This window comes from Mytilus trossulus, chromosome 10, assembly GCF_036588685.1.
Source record: "Mytilus trossulus isolate FHL-02 chromosome 10, PNRI_Mtr1.1.1.hap1, whole genome shotgun sequence".
NCBI classification, from domain to species: Eukaryota; Metazoa; Mollusca; class Bivalvia; order Mytilida; family Mytilidae; genus Mytilus; species Mytilus trossulus.
In genome coordinates, this window is record NC_086382.1 from 36,317,706 (window position 1) to 36,337,167 (window position 19,462).

The 19,462-nt window shown below is 31.2% G+C and overlaps 1 protein-coding gene across 1 annotated transcript in view; it reads right to left on the minus strand.

Annotated features, from left to right (window-relative positions):
* The window catches only part of LOC134687867 (exostosin-like 3), a 55,643-nt gene that overhangs the window by 35,464 nt on the left and 717 nt on the right, over nucleotides 1–19,462 (minus strand). The window contains exons 2-7 of the mRNA XM_063548326.1: nucleotides 15,489–16,734; nucleotides 12,929–12,994; nucleotides 11,646–11,797; nucleotides 9,083–9,210; nucleotides 7,541–7,691; nucleotides 2,754–2,882 (exon numbers count right to left, since the gene is read on the minus strand). Of these exons, the coding sequence (XP_063404396.1) occupies nucleotides 2,754–2,882; nucleotides 7,541–7,691; nucleotides 9,083–9,210; nucleotides 11,646–11,797; nucleotides 12,929–12,994; nucleotides 15,489–16,734 (1,872 nt within the window). The remainder of the gene's footprint in view (nucleotides 1–2,753; nucleotides 2,883–7,540; nucleotides 7,692–9,082; nucleotides 9,211–11,645; nucleotides 11,798–12,928; nucleotides 12,995–15,488; nucleotides 16,735–19,462) is intronic.

Here is a 19,462-nt window from a genome sequence, read left to right on the forward strand (position 1 = left end):
ATAAAAAAATTAACGATGACTGAATGGCTTGCATGCACAAAAAGGGACTCATCTTTTTATCAATACATGTAATAAATAAACACCCTTTTAAAAACTAATTGTTTTCTATTTATTAAATATTTACAATATATAATTTACGTTCATTTTTCAACCGAGAATAGCAAAACAGTTATTTATAAAATTCATGAAATATATCATTGTTTGCCATCTCTCTAATCAAAGCATGGTTGGTTATTAGATGTTCTGAATTTACTTAAAATTTCGTGTTTTTCCTCAAAATCAAGTAAACTGAATCAGAAAAAAAAATCACGCTATCTTTAGTCAAATACATAAAACTTGCGAAAGATATAAAAAGACAGGATAAGCAACTTGGCAAAAAAAGGCAGGACGACGATATATGTTAAAAAAAAATCCAGACAAACTAATAAAAACAAGGCAGAACAGAATAGACTGAAAAATAAAAAGACAGGACTGAGATTACAACTTGAAAAAAATCAAATATTTCATCCAAGTCCCCCCTCCCCCCATTAAAAATAAAATGGTAGCGGCCCAATGGTAGATTGTTTAAATCAGAACAAACTGATAGGAGACAGCTCAATTAAATATTTTGATATGAAAAATGTTAAGATTTTAAAGTTTAAAATTTTACTATTACACAAAATTAAAAAATCAATGAATTTTACATGCACATAAATAAAAGTAAGAATTGATATGGGATTATCAAGCACACAAGCATGTACGTGTTTGCAACGATGGAGGGTTATGAAAACTTTGACCGTCTACATGAATACTGATTCGTCCATTCAACTACACAGTACGCGTGTTCTAGTTCGCAGGTGTATGGGCGAAGGTTTGAATTGACCAAAGAAACCGATCGTTATCTAATAAAGTTTGTTTGACTGATTACGTCGCCAGAGGCGGATTTAGGGGGGGCGGGGGCCGCCCCCATTTTTTCCGGAAAAAAATGGTTGCTTATATAGGGAATCACTGAAGCATGACTGAAGCGGGTCCCCTCTTAGGCAGTCAGTGGGCACCCAATGGGCCAAAAAGAAAAAGGTGGTAAATACGGACTTTTTCACAGTTTAGGTGTTCATTCGTAAATAAGAACCATTGACGCATGACTCTCTTTTGAACCATCACAATTTTGCTTTTTGACCACAAGACATTGATTATTCTTGGTAGGCATTTCAGTTATCTTAATCTTAGAAAAGAGTAACGACAGATACCAAAGGGACAGTCAAACTCATAAATAGAGAAAAAAAACAAGGCTAAAAATGAAAAAGACAAACAGACAAACAATAGTACACACAACCTAGAAAACTAAAGAATAAGTAACACTAACCCCATTAAAAACATATGGGTGATCTCAGGTGCTCCGGATGGGTAAGGTTGTTCTTAAACCTTCACTAGAAATGTACATACTAGTCCAGTTAAATATTTATTGAAGTATCTTCACTGAGTATTGTGTATAAATTAAAGGCATATAACCATACACTTTGACAAAACTGTTCAAGCATTTATGTCTTTCGTCCAAGTGATTTTGATCAGAAGATATTGATTTATGTTTTTTGCAGCTATGGCAAGGCTTCATTTTACATTGCACCTAAAAAATAAAAATAAAAATTCATCGTTTAAGTTTTCTTAAATGATGGAAACAATACGATATAAAATGAACATAACATTTTAACAATACATTATATTGTGTACGGTTGTAGTTCTTAAAGGAAATAAAAGCCAAATATTATCTTGACAATAACATAATGAACCAAGTTCAACCCAATATCATGTACTAGGTCATGAATGTGACAACTGTTATCTTATATTTCGTTTCTATGTGTGTTGTCGTTTGTTTTTTGTTGCACTTCAGTTTTTTTACTATTTCGTTGTTTACTCTTATTGTTTATGTGTTTCCCTCGTTTCTAGTTTGGAACTCGGATTTGTTTTCTCTCCATCGATTGGTGACTTTTGAATAGCGATATACTACTGTGCCTATTTGATAATATTATTTTGTATGGACTTGTATTATATTTGCCTGTGGGTTTATATGATCCGTTCATCAAACACGTTAACCCTAATTGAGTTAAATTATATGGCTTCCACATATCGTGTTGATGCCTAACGTCACTGAAGAGTCACCAATTGTCAAAATCGAGATATGGTGTACTAAAATAATGTTTGCACCTTTTTCTCTTCTTTTTTTTTGTTGCAGTAAACCATCTTTTCCGGAAGTTTATAGTTTTCTGTTTAATTTGGTATTTGATTAATAACTAAGATCCATTTTTTTACATCTGGATCCGTTTATTTGACAATCGCCAACCACAGTCAGTAGGGGTTAAGAACAACCATGTACGACTTGCTAGTTAAATGGGTTTTGTTTAAAAATATACTTTTTCACCCTTTTGGCCTTTTGGAAAATGTTGTTTGTGCTGTATTTATTCCCCTATACCAAGAAATGTGTTTTGAATTAGCACGTATAACATTTGCGGCTTTTATCAATCGCAATCATAGGTTTAAACGTTGTTTTCAATTAAGACGTGTTAATATAGCTATGCATCAGTTTACAAAATCTCAGAAAGTACGTTTGAAGTTAAAACATTAAACGTAGATTGTTGAGAAGACAAATATTTGTTTTAGATTACTCCTTATTCAAAGGAAGTCTGATATTAATTTGTTTTGTATCACTGTATTATTGCGACACCCACACATACACACAACCAATAAAACACACATAAACACACATAAACACATCTCACCTGAATAGGAGGTTTCTGTGTGATATGTGATACGAGAAAATTCATTGCAATATCTTCGCAGTTTAAATTTTCATCCACAAATTCACGAATACCTGATTGCATCACATAACTGTACAGGTAAGCATAGTACTGTAATAAATAATAAATAACAGTTATAGCTTTAGAAGATATTGTTTTGTTTTCCAAAGAAATGACACTTGTTAATAGCCACAACCAAATTCGTGAAAGGATAAAGAGTGTACGCAAAACTACATGTGTCATTTAGAAATGTATACCTTTTGGTTTACTGTAATTACATATGTAAAACAGAGCGATTTTTATATACTGTGGTTTCATTTATTTTCGTGGGTATCAATTTTCGTGGATTGCTGAAAACTTGCATTTTCGTGGATAGTTGATTTTGTGGTTTTGCCAATCTCTGTATATATAAAGACTATAGAAAATATGTTATTCGTTGAGCATTTGAATTCGTGGTTCGCCTTTATCCACGAAACCCACGAAAATTGGTATACAACGAAAAATAATGAATCCACAGTACCTTCTTTTTCGTGTACTAATGTTTATTTTTTCAATACAGTGTTTGAGAATGATATACTAAACAAACTGGATTGTTTCATCGGGATATGTAAAACAGAACGATATTTATATATCTCCTTTTTCGTGTACTAATGTTTATTTTTTCAATACAGTGTTTTAGAATGATATACTAAACAAACTGGATTGTTTCATCGGAATATGTAAAACAGAACGATATTTATGTATCTCCTTTTTCGTGTACTAATGTTTATTTTTTCAATACAGTGTTTTAGAATGATATACTAAACAAACTGGATTGTTTCATCGGAATATGTAAAACAGAACGATATTTATGTATCTCCTTTTTCGTGTGCTTATGGTTTTTTTTCAAAACTGTGTTTGAGAATGATATAATAAAAAAATTGGATTGTTTCATCGGAATATGTAAAACAGAACGATTTTTATATACCTTCTTTTTCGTGTACTTATGGATTTTTTTTCAAAACAGTGTTTGAGAATGATATAATAAAAAATTGGATTGTTTCATCGGGAACCTATTTGTTGAGTAACTGTTAAAATATGTTATTACAGATTTCGTTATAGGTGTAATACCACCAAATCATGGTACGTCACATCCGGTTGCATAAGAAAGTAGGTCTAAAAAAATATTCCCTTGAATTTGACCGTTGTTGGTAATTAATCCTACATTTTATTGCAGTAAAACTATTTCTGTGTCATAAACATATGTCTTATATATTTTAAAACACCATTATTTTTTATTTGTGATTTCTATAGAATATTTTGTAATCTTGAGGTTACATGGTGACTAAACCTTGTACACAGATAGAATAAGGGGTGAAATTTGATTGGTTAACTTCCAATGATGGTTATTTTCTTATATGCAATGAAATGTTATGTGAAACTTTTTCTATAGAACTGGACAGGATCAAATTTTACTCATGCCAAGTATTTCTCTATTTGAAACAAAGATAAATTCTGCAAAATTTTTTGAAAAGTGCAAATTTAACAAAGACTAATAGGGGAAAATCAATGGTGGTATTACACCTATATATAGCTACTAGGGTAAAGATATAAATACGGATTATACAAAATATTTAATAATTTGGATAAGAAAACAAGAGCAGTGTTCTTGTATAAATCCGTGTCCCAAAATTCAAAAATAAAATCACAATCTATGAATAATCGTGAATAACAAACGAATATGTATATAACAAAATACAGTCAATTGTTACAATAAGTTAAAGAAAATTCAGAAGAAGAAAAATAACAACGGAAAAGAGGTGTTTTAAGAAAAATGAGAGTGTTATTAAGGAACAATGTTTAGTTGGTGGATAGATATTTAAGAAGAGAGTATGTATTCAAATATGTAGAATTCTAAAAAAAAATGTCTTTCAGTGTCCGTTTACATTTTCAAAAAAAGGAAAGCATCTTGCATAGTTCTTAACTTTCACTTTCAAATATATTTTTGTCACCGAAAAAACATATTTCATTTTATTTTTATATTTAGATTTCTTGTACTTCTATTAAAAAGAAAGTCCGCTTCATATATTGATATTTTTCTCAAGACTGACACAGATTGGCGACTTCAATTTTTAATCTATATTTTGACAATCTTCTAATAATGATATAAGATGTGGAATTTTCATTTAGAAAAAAAGGTACCAACTTATCAATGTTTATAACTTTTAAAATCTCAATCATTTCTCAAACAAAAGCCACATTGTACAGAAGTGGTCCCATTTAAAGTAATTCTGAACCGGCAGGTCGCCATTTCGTTCGGAAAACATATGACAGTTATCTTATAGGGAATCATACCTCATCTTTTTTCATATATTTAGATTAATTATTTGTATTCTACTATAAAGTAGAAGCCTTGATCTTTTCCTCGATACTGAAACAGATTGACGACTTCAAACTAAAATCAATACTTTGACAATTTTCCAACAATGATATAAGATGTGAAATTGTTATTTTTAAAAAAAAGGTTCCAACGGGCCAATGTTTATATCTTGTAAAATCTCTAATTTTTCCAGTAATAACTACAGTAATTAGTGGAGTCAATAGAAATATGTCGGACAGACAGTTCGGAATCAGTAATGACGGCAGTAACTGTTTTAATCATAATCATGTTTATTGGCCATAACAAGTATGAAAGCACATCATATAAGGACGTTTTGACATAATAAAAAAGGGAAGTCAGCCGAACCACATGATATATAAGTAGACGATTGCGAGAATGTATATCGTGCCAGAATATGTGTTTTGTGATTAAACAAGATTATTCATTTTAATCTAAATTGAGGCCAGAATATTTATTTCAAAAATCTGCCATACCCCACCTCAGAATGAAATTATTGTCCCATTACATATCATGATGATTTTGTTAAAAGTATACGATTAACAGTTTAATATTCAACTTAACATTAAGTGGTAACATTTGCTGAAGTTATACAAATGGTAACATTTGCTGAAGTTATACAAATGGTAACATTTGTTCAAATTATACATCATTATGTAAAAACAGTTGTCTCCAGCATCTAATGTAAGATAATTACAAATCAATCCATATGAGTGGTAACATTAGTCCAGAACATATGCTCAGAATATCTATAATTTTATGTGTGATAAAACAAGATTATTTATTTCTTAAATCTACCAGGCTTCCACCTCAGAATTAAAATGGTTGTCCCTTTAGTTGTATTTGGCAAAACTTTCAGGAATGTTGGTCCTCAATGCTCTTCAACTTCGTACTTTGTTTGGCCTTTTTAACTTTTTGAATTCGAGCGTCACCGATGAGTCTTTTGAAGACGAAACGAGCGTCTGGCGTATATACTAAATTTAGTCCTGGTATCTATGATGAGTTTAGTTACATATCACAATTCTGATTCTCGACCAATATCAGCCGTATGCGATACGGATCTTGCCATGTAAAATACCATTTATATCGTATAATTATATTTTTGCACATCACATATGTATATCGTATAAAATAATAAAGAAGATGTGGTATGATTGCCAATGAGACAACTATCCATAAGAGACCAAAATGACACAAACATTAACAACTATAGGTCACCGTACGGCCTTCAACAATGAGCAAAGCCCATACCGCATAGTCAGCTATAAAAGGTCCCGATAAGACAATGTAAAACAATTCAAACGAGAAAACTAACGGCTTTATTTATGTAAAAAAACATGAACGAAAAACAAATATGTAACACATAAACAAACGACAACCACTGAATTACAGGCTCCTGACTTGAGACAGGCACATACCTAAATAATGTGGCGGGGTAAGTATATTTGCGTATCACGTTGTAAAAACTTGAGAATGAACATAACAGTAAAATCACAAAAATAATGAACTCGAATTTATATTCAAAACAGAAAGTCCCTAAACACATAACAACATCAAAAGCTCAAACAGATCAAACGAATGGACAACTTATATTCCTGACTTGGCACTGGCATTTTCTTATGTACAAAATGGTGGATTTAATCTTGTTTTAAATCTAGCTAAACCTATCACGTGTATGACAGTCGCATTTTATTTTATTATATTGACAAAGATGTGTAATCAAAACAAAGATATAATAGGTAAAACTGTAAACACAAATGAAAGGGAGGGTGGGGGAGGGAGTAGAATAGCCAACTTTGTGTTATTATCCTAATAACTACAAAAACAAACAGATATCCAAGCAAAAAACATTTACCATAACACAATAACACAATGACCGGATGTGTAAGAACAGAGCCACGTCATATGCAAGAATGAAGCACAAAAAGGCACACAATCAAAGCACATTATCACATACGAGAGTCAAGAATACAAAAATTATCATAGAGCAACAACACAATGAGGGGTATAAGTACCGAGCCACGTCAAATGCATACCATCGAAAGAGACTAAACAGTAAAAATAATACAGAAATGTATTCATGAAGACAAATAAGACGTTATTAAGATGATAAATAACTTAAGTACCAAAATTCTATACTTCAAGACCATCGTGTATTGTTTGCAAAGTTGATGCGGAATAATTATCAACAAGGTCCTGATACCTTTCGATTAACCTTGTTTAGAAAAAGTACGTGACGAGACCCCTGTTTCGTCAGCTTTCAAACACTGGTGATGATTTACAAAGTCTGAGTGGTTGCCTTTGTTCGCTTGCAGTCTATTCATAATTAGATCTTTTAAGATCAAAAGAATATGATGATATTATGAATTGCCCTACAGAAGATTTAACATACCTTGTGAAAAAATGCGGCTCCCGTTAGAACCATTGACACTTTCCACAGATCCGAATACTGCCAACTATAATTCCATTCATTTCTTACAGGATCCCATTTATGAACTCTACCTGGACAACCAACTATTCTTTCTCTCTCTTTTTTCCAAACCCTATTGATGTTTCAAAATAAAACAGTTAATAATTTGCTAACATGGATGACTCAAACAGTTTAAAGTTTGCATAGGTTTGAACTTGACATTTATAAACGAATTATTTTGAACCTTGAAACATGTACATAATTCCATGATATATTTTGGATATTTTTTTTTGTTATTTAATTTCATGGGTTTTCAAAATTTCTGTACATGCTCCTTAAGAGGACTGATTGGGAGATTAGTTTTAACTAATGGAATTATTCTCTTGAAAATACTATTATTTATGTACCTATTTGTTTTAGAAAATTTGTGACTCACATATGGCAATGAAACCATTGGAAATATGTATCCCACAAATATTAATAAATCAAAGCATCAATCAATGTTAAAATATTTGGTCACAAAGAGGTTCAATGACAGCCTTTTAAAGGCCTCCAAACAGTCTATTTTTAATTTCAGATCACAAATTAAAAGAATCATTGTCACGGATTCATATCGTAATCATGAATTGCTTATCTCGTTTTAGCAAATCATAATTCTGTACCACAGATGGATTTTTCAGATTTGATCTTGACCTTTACCGAAGTGATTTTTAAAGTTAAACACGCTGATGGTGTTGTAAAATAAGTACTATGAGTGTTATTGAATTAGGTTATATATTTTTTTAAATGGGTATGAACTGCTCAGAAGCTCAGAACTTGAAAACATGAAAAAAAAAAAAAATTAAAAATTAACTGGCATTTTATTTAAAGTTTGCTGTTATTAAATTTTAGAACTAATTTATTGAACTTATTTCCTTTATGCAAAGCTCTGACTACTTGTTCGGGTTTAGCTTTACTTTATGATCTTTCCGGTTTGAACATGTCTTAAGCTTATTGATAAATGTTGGTTTATCGACAATACTTTGGCCTCGAACCTCCCGTGGAAACAAATTATTGTTAAAAGTGCATCTGGTTTAGTGAATTGGTTAAGTGCATTTTGTTACTTCCACTTGTCGATATCTCTACTGGTGTATATTAGGTCTGCGATGGTATGACTATTTAGTAGGTGAGTATCTTTTATTTTCTTCATTTTCATTTTTGCAAGAATTACAACACAGACAACCTATCCTTTGGGTTTCTATGTTTGGTGGTGTATTGTTTTTTGTCTAGTTTTCTTTTACTTTTTGCACGCAATTGGTTTGTCAGTTTATTTTCGACTACTGCTATGAATTTGACTGTCCTGTTGGTATCCTTCGTCTCTCTTTGAGCACAAATTGTTTACCAAATCACACGACTGCTTTCTGGGGATCCGTGTTTTTGCTTTTGAATAAGAACGTTTGATTATTATAATTTCTAACGAAATCTGGTAAGTAACAAAATTCAGAATAAAGAGGAAAGTTCTTGTTCATTTCAAATTACTCTTACCTAAACGCCAGCAGGATGTCATCATGTTTCATAATGCAGTCATCGTCTAAACTCAGGATAGCATCTGTCTGTATTTCATCATATGGCAAAAATCTGTTGTTCAGACTGTTTCTAGATGGTCGAATTAACTGTTTAAAAAACAACAAGAATGTGAAGTCAGAAAGTTCATTACTTACATATAAATATATATAATAAATAACTATTTTATTTATTTTTACACAGAACATTTCTCAATAAACGAACTTGTAACGCTGTATACAACAAACTAGAGGCTATAAAGAGCCTGTTTCGCTCACCTTCGTCTATATGCATATTAAACACAGATGGATTCATGACAAATGGTGTTTTAATGTTGGTGATGTGTTTGAAAATCTTATTTTACTGAACAATCTTGCTGCTTACAGTTATCTCTATCAATAAGAAATGCGGGAAATTATTTGTAAAAAAATACATAAATTTACAAAATTGTAAAAATTGACTATAAAGGGCAATAACTATTTAAGGGGTCAATTGGCCACTTTGGTCATGTTGAATTATTTGTCGCTCTTACTTTGCTGTACATTATTGCTGTTTATAGTTGATCTTTATCTATAATAATTTTCAAGATAATAACCAAAAGCTGCAATATTTTCTTAAAATAACACATTCAGGGGCACCAACCTAACAACAAATTTCCCGATTGGTCTGAAAATTTCAGGGCAGATACATGTAGATCTTGACCTAATGAACAAATTTATAAATAGCAGATTTGCTTTAAATGCTTTGGTTTCAGAAATATGAGTTAAATAACTCCATTTAACTCTATGTGCTATTTTAGCCATGTTGTCCACCTTGGTTTCGCAAGTGGGGTCATCGGACACATTTTTTAAACTAGATACCCTAATGATGAGTGTGGACAATTTTGGTTAAATTTGTCTTAGTAGTTTCAGAGGAGAAGATTTTTGTAAAAGATAACAAAAATTTACAAAAAAATGTTAAAAATTTACTGGCAATAACTCCTTAAGGGGTCAACTGACTATTTTGGTCATGTTGACTTATTTGTGGATCTTACTTTGCTGAACATTATTGCTATTTACAGTCTTTATCTCTAACAATGTTCAAGATAATAACCAAAAACGGCAAAATTTCCTTAAAATTACCAATTTAGAGGCAGCAACCCAACAATGGGTTTTCCGATTCATCTGAAAATTTCAGAGCAGAAAGATCTTCACCTGATTAACAATTTAACCTATGTCAGATTTGCTCTAAATGCTTTTGTTTCAGAGATATAAGCCAAAATCTACATTTTACCCCTATGTTCTATTTTTAGCCATGGTGGCCATCTTGGTAGGGTGGCCTGGTCACCGGACACAATTCTTAAACTAAATACCCCAATGATGATAGTGGCCAAGTTTGGTCAAATTTGGCCCAGTGGTTTCAGAGGAGAACATTTTTGGTAAAAGTTAACGACAACCACGACGGACGACGGACGTCCACGACGGGCGAAAGACAACGGACGCCAAGTGATGAGAAAAACTTACTTGGCCCTTTGGGCCAGATGAGCTAAAAAATAAATATATTTGTCATGAGATTCGCAATCAATATGAAAAAAAATCACTATGTTGGCAGAAAAAAACATAAATCAAAAATAAAACACCAAACTTCAAGGTATGTTTAAAAACGCAAGTCCATACAAAGAAACACGATCAAACGTTAGACTGTTTTAAGCTAACTGGACGAATTCAACATAACTGCTCTATTTTTGACAAAGTACATGCGTATTCTGAATACAATGTGGAAATGATTTTTATATGCTTAGTCCGTTGGTTTTCCCGTTTGAATGGTTTACATTAGTAATTTTGGGAACTTTATAGCTTGCTGTTTGGTGTGAGTCAAGGCGTCGTGCTGAAGGCCATACCTTGACCTATAATGATTTACTTGTATAAAATGTTACTTGGATATACAACAAAATATCGCTGTTGTCATCCATATCACATTACATTTGTTGTTTATGTAGAGATAGTAAGATGATAACACAATATTGACTGTTGTACCCCTATTTTTGACATTTTTACTCTTTGAGTATGTTTGTTTTGTTCATGCATCGTTGACAATTTAATAGAATGTGATGCGACTGTCATATAAGTGAGAGGTTTAGCTAGCTATAAAACCAGGTTCAATCCACCATTTTCTACATTAGAAAATGCCTGTACCAAGTCAGGAATATGACAATTGTTACCCATTCGTTTGATGTGTTTGGACTTTTGATTTTGCCTTTTGATTTTTGATTTTCCTTTTTGAATTTTCCTCGGAGTTCGGTATTTTTGTGTTTTTACTTTTTGGCATCACTTTACGAGTGGGTTTTTCTGTTTGACTAAAAGCTTCTAAAACGAAGGTGTTTGTGAACAGTCAGTGTTACAAAGAAGAATTTAGTTTTATCTCATTGATTAACCTTCATTGTTCTATCTTTCATTAAAAAAAAAGAGTTATTTTATTACTGAAGTGAAGAACACAAATAATCAGTAAAATCTATCCTTTGTTGAATTCAATTTAATTTCTCGTAAGACAATGTCATACCACGTACGTGAATCGGTACACCTATGTCTGGCCATGTTAGTGTAGACGAATAAATAGGGTTATTCCATATAATAATCACTTTACTCAAGAATTGAAGACCTTTTAAACTTGCAACATTTTCCAACATAGTATCTATTCTATCATACACTAGAATCACAACTGAAAATAGATATGAATATAAATCTGTTATAACCTAATTTCTACGGGAAATGGTACAATGGTATGTGAATATTAAGTCCATGGTTAGCAAAGGTAGCAGACTTATAATCTGATAAGCCTGAAGCGCGTTTTGTCTACATAAGACTTATCAGTGGCGCTTACATTTGTAGATCAAATAGTTAGATAGTCAAACAAGTATAATTTTTATAAAGGGCATGTGTTTCCAATAATTTTTATCTCTTTCTGCTGCATTTGTTTTTTTAGATTCCAATATGTACGAGCAACTTAAAAAACATTATTTTACGTTATTATTTGTTACTAGTCTTTCAGTTGACATCTTTTGAACACAAAAAGGCAATCTAACGACCTGTTTAATTAACGCACCAGTATTTATAAGAATAAACACACTTCCTGCTAATACAAGACAGAGTTTTTTTCATAGACAAAAGGCACATCTGACGTACATACAATATGTATGGTTTAAGTAAACATACTAGTACATCTTTCTATATATCAATGTTATACTATTATTTCAGGTTGGGCGAAGGGTTGGCGCCAGTTAAAATGTTAAAACCCGCTGCATTTGTTTGCACCTGTCCCAAGTTAGGAACCTGTTATTCAGTGTTTATCGCTTGGTACGTGTTTCTTTTTTCTGTTTTTTTTTTAATATAGATTGGTTTTCCTGTTTCAATGGTTAAACACTAGTCTGTGTTGAGCCTTTTATAGCTTCTTGTTCGTTGTGACCAAAGGCTCTGTGTTGAAGGCCGTACTTTGACACATAATGTTTTACATTTTACAAATTGTAACTTGGATGAAGAGTTGTTTCATTGGCACTTCACTATTCCTCTACCAAGTCAGGAATATGACAGTTCTTGTCCATTCGTTTTTGATGCGTTTTGTTATTTGATTTTGCCATGTGATTATGGACTTTTCTAATTGATTTTCCTCTGAGTTCAGTATTTTTGTGATTTTACTTTTTTCAACCACATCATCTTATATCAATATTCACAAATGTCATAAAAGAATATTTTCCCACATTCCAAAGTTTTTCGTATGTTTTCTAATCTAGTGAAAAATATGTTTGTTTAATATGATAATTATATACTGCTTTCAGTAATGTGAAAATATTACTTGTAAACTGTTCATAAGATCGGTCTCCTCTAGGATGTTTAACATTGTTATGTCCAGTTTCTTCCTCTGTAAAATGAAAACGTTACTAATTAATACAAATTATATTAGTTAGAAAACTCATAGTCTACATGGTTATTTAACCTCGTTGATATATGATGTGTTATACCAAGAGGTTAAGGGCATACGATATAGTTACCGGGGTGGTAATGACGTGGCTAACGTAAAATGTTTTTTTCGCGACGTCAATCTGTGACATATCAGTAAACAGATGCAATTTTCGACTGATTTTTATTATTCAAACGTTTTAACTTGAAAACTAGTTCATGGACCCCCTTTTTTAAAACTAGATTTGTTTTAAATACGTATAAAGATTATTTGCACCAATTTTAATGAAAAAGTCAATATTGGATTTTTTTTAAATTTGATATATATACAGCAAAAAACATGTGGTTTTTTTTCGACATTCATGTACATTTGATAAATATGAGTTATTTGTAAAAAAAAAAATGCATGAATTAATGGAACATTCATATAAAACAGAAATTACAAATAGTTTAACAAAAAACCAGCTTGTGTTTGTCTTTTAAAACAAAAAAAGTTATGTATATATGGTAAAAGGAAAAGTAAGTCCATAAATCCTAATGTTTAGCAAATATCTGAAATTTTGACCTCATTTTACTCAAAAAGTAGCACATATAGGCATATTTTTCATTATATATTTGATTTAATCAGGTAAAAAATAGCCTGTATAGAAGTTTTCACAAAAACTGTTTCGTATGCCCTTAAAATAACCCTGAACGACTATCATTTTTGGGAAAAAAAAGGGTTATAACATCAACAAAAGTGAACATAAGGTCAATAACGTTATAAAAAGTCATGTCATACTAGTTTAAATGATTCAAACATGTTACAAATATCTAAAGAAGTTTATTTTTTACTTCAGAATTGTAGTTATAAAGATTTTTTCTTTGATGTTTGATATAGTTGTTTATTTTTAAGAATAAATACAGAAATATGTACAGTATACAAGAAAAGATACATCAAGAATTCTTACTTTTTTTCGCTCACTAAAGTCTTTACAATTTTTTATTAGATTAGTTCTTGTACTAACTAAATTCGGATTCGGAATTATAAGTTACCGAAGAAATTACAAATCAAGTTAGTCATTAAGATAATTTTGTAAAATGCAAAAACACTTCCATTTTTTTGTATATAGATGATTCCAGTTTGAGTTCAACACAAAACCTGTTTAACTTCCTGCATAAAACTTCCATCTTTTCAAAATTACACCGGAGTTCAGTATTTTGTATACACTATTACAACATTCAACCCAGTTTTATTTCCAAAGACTGGTACATTGATGTTCGTTCAGCTAGCTTGAAGGGTGATGCCTTTTTTTAAACTTTACCCGGGAGTTATTATATTACCTTTTACTAAAGTACAAGTCGTGTAGGTACCAGACTTGTATTACAACTCCAGTTTCCGGTGTCAAAACATGGAGGGAAACAAAAGAGTGCATTTTTTTCTGAATTTTTTTCTGAACTCAATTGTTTCTGTTTGATTATAGGGTTATGCTGAATTGAAACATATTTATAGACTTTAAAACAATCTTGCATCTTTTAGGGATATAAATCCAGGAAAGTGGAAGGATATCATGTTTGCTGAAGTTGGTGCGGCCTAGTTAAAATAGCAAACAGAAAGTAGAAAAAAAAAATTTTGACTTCAGGATTGCGTAATTTTTTTATTCTTCGCGGTAAGATCCCCTTTTTTTCGATTAAATCACAATTTTACATTAGTACATATATGATATGAACATGAAATTATTTGCTATGTAGCATTTTTAATTTTTTTTTATTTTCAAAGATCAGCTGTTTTGCATGTAAGCCTATGGAGGAGTCAATTACCAGACTGCAACCTATAGCAAAACGTAATAACACAAAGCCTACTGATAAGGATTGTATCTTCCTCATGCAAAACTCTGAATCCGTTACCAGCTTTGGCTATACTTTCTGTTTGTCTTTTTGGTTTTTAGCTCTTCGTCTTTTCAATAAGCTTTGGATTTTCAAAATGGTTGGCCTTGAGTATCACTGAAGAGATATTGTTTGTCGAAATGTGCATCTGGTGCAGAAAAATTGGTATCGTTTATTTTATTACTGAATAATACTGCTACTATTACTATGACAGAGCAATTAGAAATGATTGGGACATGAAAGAGTAAAATCACATAAAAAATGAACCCCCTGGAGAATTTAAAATGGAAAAACTAGAATCAAATGGCAAAATTAAAAGAACAAACACATCAAACGAATAGACAAAAACTGTCAGAAACAACGGTCGGAAATCCTGAACACAAAAGCTTTGAAAAATATTACAATGAATATATATTGCTAATTTCAACTATTAATCATAGTCATGCACAATAAACATAAAAAAAGAAAAAGAACAGTGCTCCCCTTTCTTTTCTCGTTTTGTTTTCAATAAATTCATGAAATGATCAATTTATTTAACTTTTACATATTTTCTTCCTTATCTAATCTTTCATGCTAATATCAAAAGTTACCTTTATTTTTCGGATTGATGTTCTCCAATGGTGTATGCAAGTGGCTCATTAACGGGTTTCCAAATAAATTCATTTTCTGATCGAGAAATTCAAAATTGTTTGTACTCAAAAGCTTAGAAATATTGATGTTTTCGCCTTGTTTGTTATCTATAACAACACTATTTGACTTCTCATCAACAAGTACAGGTGGAAAACCCAGTCTGTGTTTAAGAACTGTCAATATAAGACTTAAGGTATGGGTATAATCAGAAAATGCTTGATACATAAGCTTTCCCGCGTGTTGTATTGACATTATTGTGTTAACTGTGTATTTCTTGAGTATAAGATTAATGTTTTGTATCGAAGACACTGGTATGATAATAGCAGCATTTCTCCAGTCAAATATCTCACTATAAGGAAGTTCTATATCATCACCAAAAATAACTGGAATTGCGCCAAATTTTAATGCTTCGGTTATTCGAAATTGAATGATTTCTGTAGATTTATGACTTATGTTATTAGATGGAAGTATTAGAGAAAACGTAGAAAGTTTCAACACTTCCATTCTCTCACTCTCATTCATACAAAGTAGAAACTCATCATGAATGGTATCTGAATTGAAATGTTTGCAAGAAGTTTTTATGTACACGTTGTTGCCTAATTCTGATTGAATAATGTTGAAATATTTAACAAGATCGTTAACATTGAAACGGCCGTTGTTATGCAGTTTTCCAGAGAAAGATCCTAAAAACGAAAATAAAACAAATCTTTCAATAGGCATGATCGGCTTCATTCTCTTCCACGTGTCTTCCGTTTTTGTGTTTGACATTTTTGGAATAACTATGTCATATCCTGGTCGAAATTTCGTTTCAACAAAGTTTGATTGTGCTAATATAGTTCGCGCAGTAGTAAACTGTAGAAACTTATTAATATTTTCGTCTTTAGCTTCTGAATTTATCAATATGTAATTCGGGGCATCATTATATCTCGTAGATTGATTTGGTAACTGTGCATTGAAGTTTTTGTTGTTATCAAAATCAACAAGTTTCGACGTGTCGATAACAAATAAGCATGCTTCTGATGGATCAGATGTTATATAGATATTTCTTGTGTGAAATAGGTTCAAGGCAGACAGTGAGCTGCTAAAAGCACCATTTAAGCCATAATAATACACTCGCAGTCCTTCTGTGACAGAACATTTGGTAAAATTAAAACAACTTGTCATGGTACATTCAGTTGAATCACTTTTTAAATCCAGGACTGCCATCTAAAAAACAACATAAAACCTTAATAAATAAAGACAAGAAGTAGTATACCACTGTTCCAAATTCATAAATCGATTTTTAAAAAACACCACATCAAACATAAGAGGAGAAACATCCTTTTCTTCCCTTAGAACCGAGAATAAAATTACTATAAAAATTAAATTAAGATCATCCGAATAAATCAAACAAATACTCATAAAGCGTATTAAAACAGACATAATAAAATAAGACCGCGCTTCATACAAAATGTACTTCGGTCAACGCTTTTACACCCCAATAAATTTACAAAAAAGAGCATTCAATTCTTAAAAAAAGATGGTGTCAACTCACTGATTAATTCAAGTTATGGTTCAGAGAAGAATATTTCTATCTTATTTGAAGTTAATGAAAGGTCAAAACCAACAATTGCAAATGTTCTACAGTGTTGTATTCAAATTGTGGCAAAACAACAAAAATCAATTATTAGCGAAAGTTAAGGTTTTATTTAAATCCACAAAAATGTGTGCCCACGAAAATTAATGAATCCTCAGTAAAATAATTCAGATCTAGTTATTGATAGTGAGTAGCATGAGTTCTTTTTATCAATGTAGCAGAATTCATGGAGCACATGCATTTTGAATATATTATAAATTGATTTTATTATATACTGATTGCTTTCAATACTAGGGAAAAAGTTAAGTTGATAGGTCGTCAGTTATATATATTGATGCAATCGTGAACAGCTGACTATATTGCCTACCAAGATAATAATTAAATTGATGCAGTTGTATTGACGCCATCATAGTCATTTAAGCAGCACCTGTAGTTAGAGAATTTAACTGCAATTTTGGATATTCTACTGATTGCTTAGCCTCCCAAGAAGTTTGTCAATACTTTTGCAGATTAATTGCCGCCATCATGATCATCCGACTTTTTTTTCTTTTTTTTTTACGTGTGTTTTTTTTTTATAGAAATTAATTCATGATATTACAACTTTAAAATCATACATCCAAATAAAAATATGCATCTAAGGATACAGCAGCATCAAGTGACCACGGATTAGTTTTAAAATTTTGAACAAATGTTGCTAGCTTTACTTAATATTTTTAGACGAGACGCGCGTCTGATGTTCGAGCAAGAAAAGGTTTTCATTTCGAACGTTTTTTTAACTCCCGATGTTTGTTTGTTTATCTTTTTTTTTCGTGGTTTGATCATTCGCCATTTATTTGTTTTCTTTTTTATTTCTCTATTCTCATATTTTTCTTTACCACTCTGTAAACGACAAAACAGTATCGCTAGACTACTCTTTGCTGTTTAAACATATATTTTGCAATATATGTTTATGGTTGATTTCTCACGTTACGCTCGTGCATGTAAACATTTACTGGCTCTATTAACTTGACGTTCTTCGTGAATTATAACTGCCCATTAAGAGTTGCTGCAAAAGAAGAGTTATCAAGAAGAACGACGATTTCGATTTTACGTAAGTTTTGTGGTCACAATCACGAGTTGCTTAAACTATATGATGTGGTGGGTGTCTTTCTACTAAAAACGAAGAAGTTCCAACTTATGGGTTTTTTTTGGTGTTTTTTTTTTTTGTAGAATACGTATATTGATGAATTATGTAGACTTCATTACCAGTAATATAAGCTAGTATAGCCCCTAAATTTATTATCTTTTTTTTAGTATAAATTTAAAAACAATGTTTACCTTTTCCGTAATCGCCTCAATCTTTCCTGGTTGCACTTGAATCAAAACTGTTCCATTATATGATATGAACATATCAAGAAGGCACACAACAACAATTATTGTAATCCCTTTTCGAATAATGAATTTCAGAAAATCTAAGAATGGTTTCTTTTGCAAAAAGTACCTTTTCTTAAAATAAAAATCACGCATTGTATTTCTTTTCCGATGTAGAAATTTTGCCTTTAATCATTAGATAATTTAACCGGACAACAGCTTTCTGCTGAAACAGCTTTCTATTAAAACAGTATAGATATCGAATATTCATTCATTAAGAACGTATAACTAACATCTAATATACGTCCTGGAATCAATGTACAAATTGAGAATATCGTCTGCGTAACAAGATTTATGTATATCCTAATTTTTGACGAAATAAGTGTCTTACTTTTACTAAAAAATTCATAAGCGGTTTTCCACGCTTTAATTTGATAGAAAATTAAACGCTTTTCGTGATTTGACCTGAGGGAAAACAAAAGGACAGGCTAATTCATATATAAGATACGAACATAATTATGTTTTAATGCTAGATTAATATATTTACTGCAATTCTATTTTCTGGACGATTTTAGTTTTGTAATTTAATTTTTGTGAGAGAAAAAAACATATTTTCGTTTGGAAGTCTTTTTAATTCTTGCAAATAGTTCGAATCTTTATAACAACATATTTGGCTTACTTGTATATCATATCATATCATATTGAACAGACTAGAACTTTTAAATTGTTCAGTTACATTGTGCACCAATATATTATTCATTGATTAGCGTCACATTAAATGCTTAACTATGGGTAAAATGATTTTTGTTTATAGTTTATGTGTGAGTTATACATTTTGAACAGGTAGTTACAAAGTATTTAGTGTTCAATTTTTTACACGTTATATCTAATTTTTTAATTTTGGGAAAATTCGCTGATATATGATCCAATTAAATTAAGTTGTTCGGTCACCAGTTTATTTTTTTTTCTCTATTTGAATTCTTCGATTAGTAGGTAATTTAATTCAAA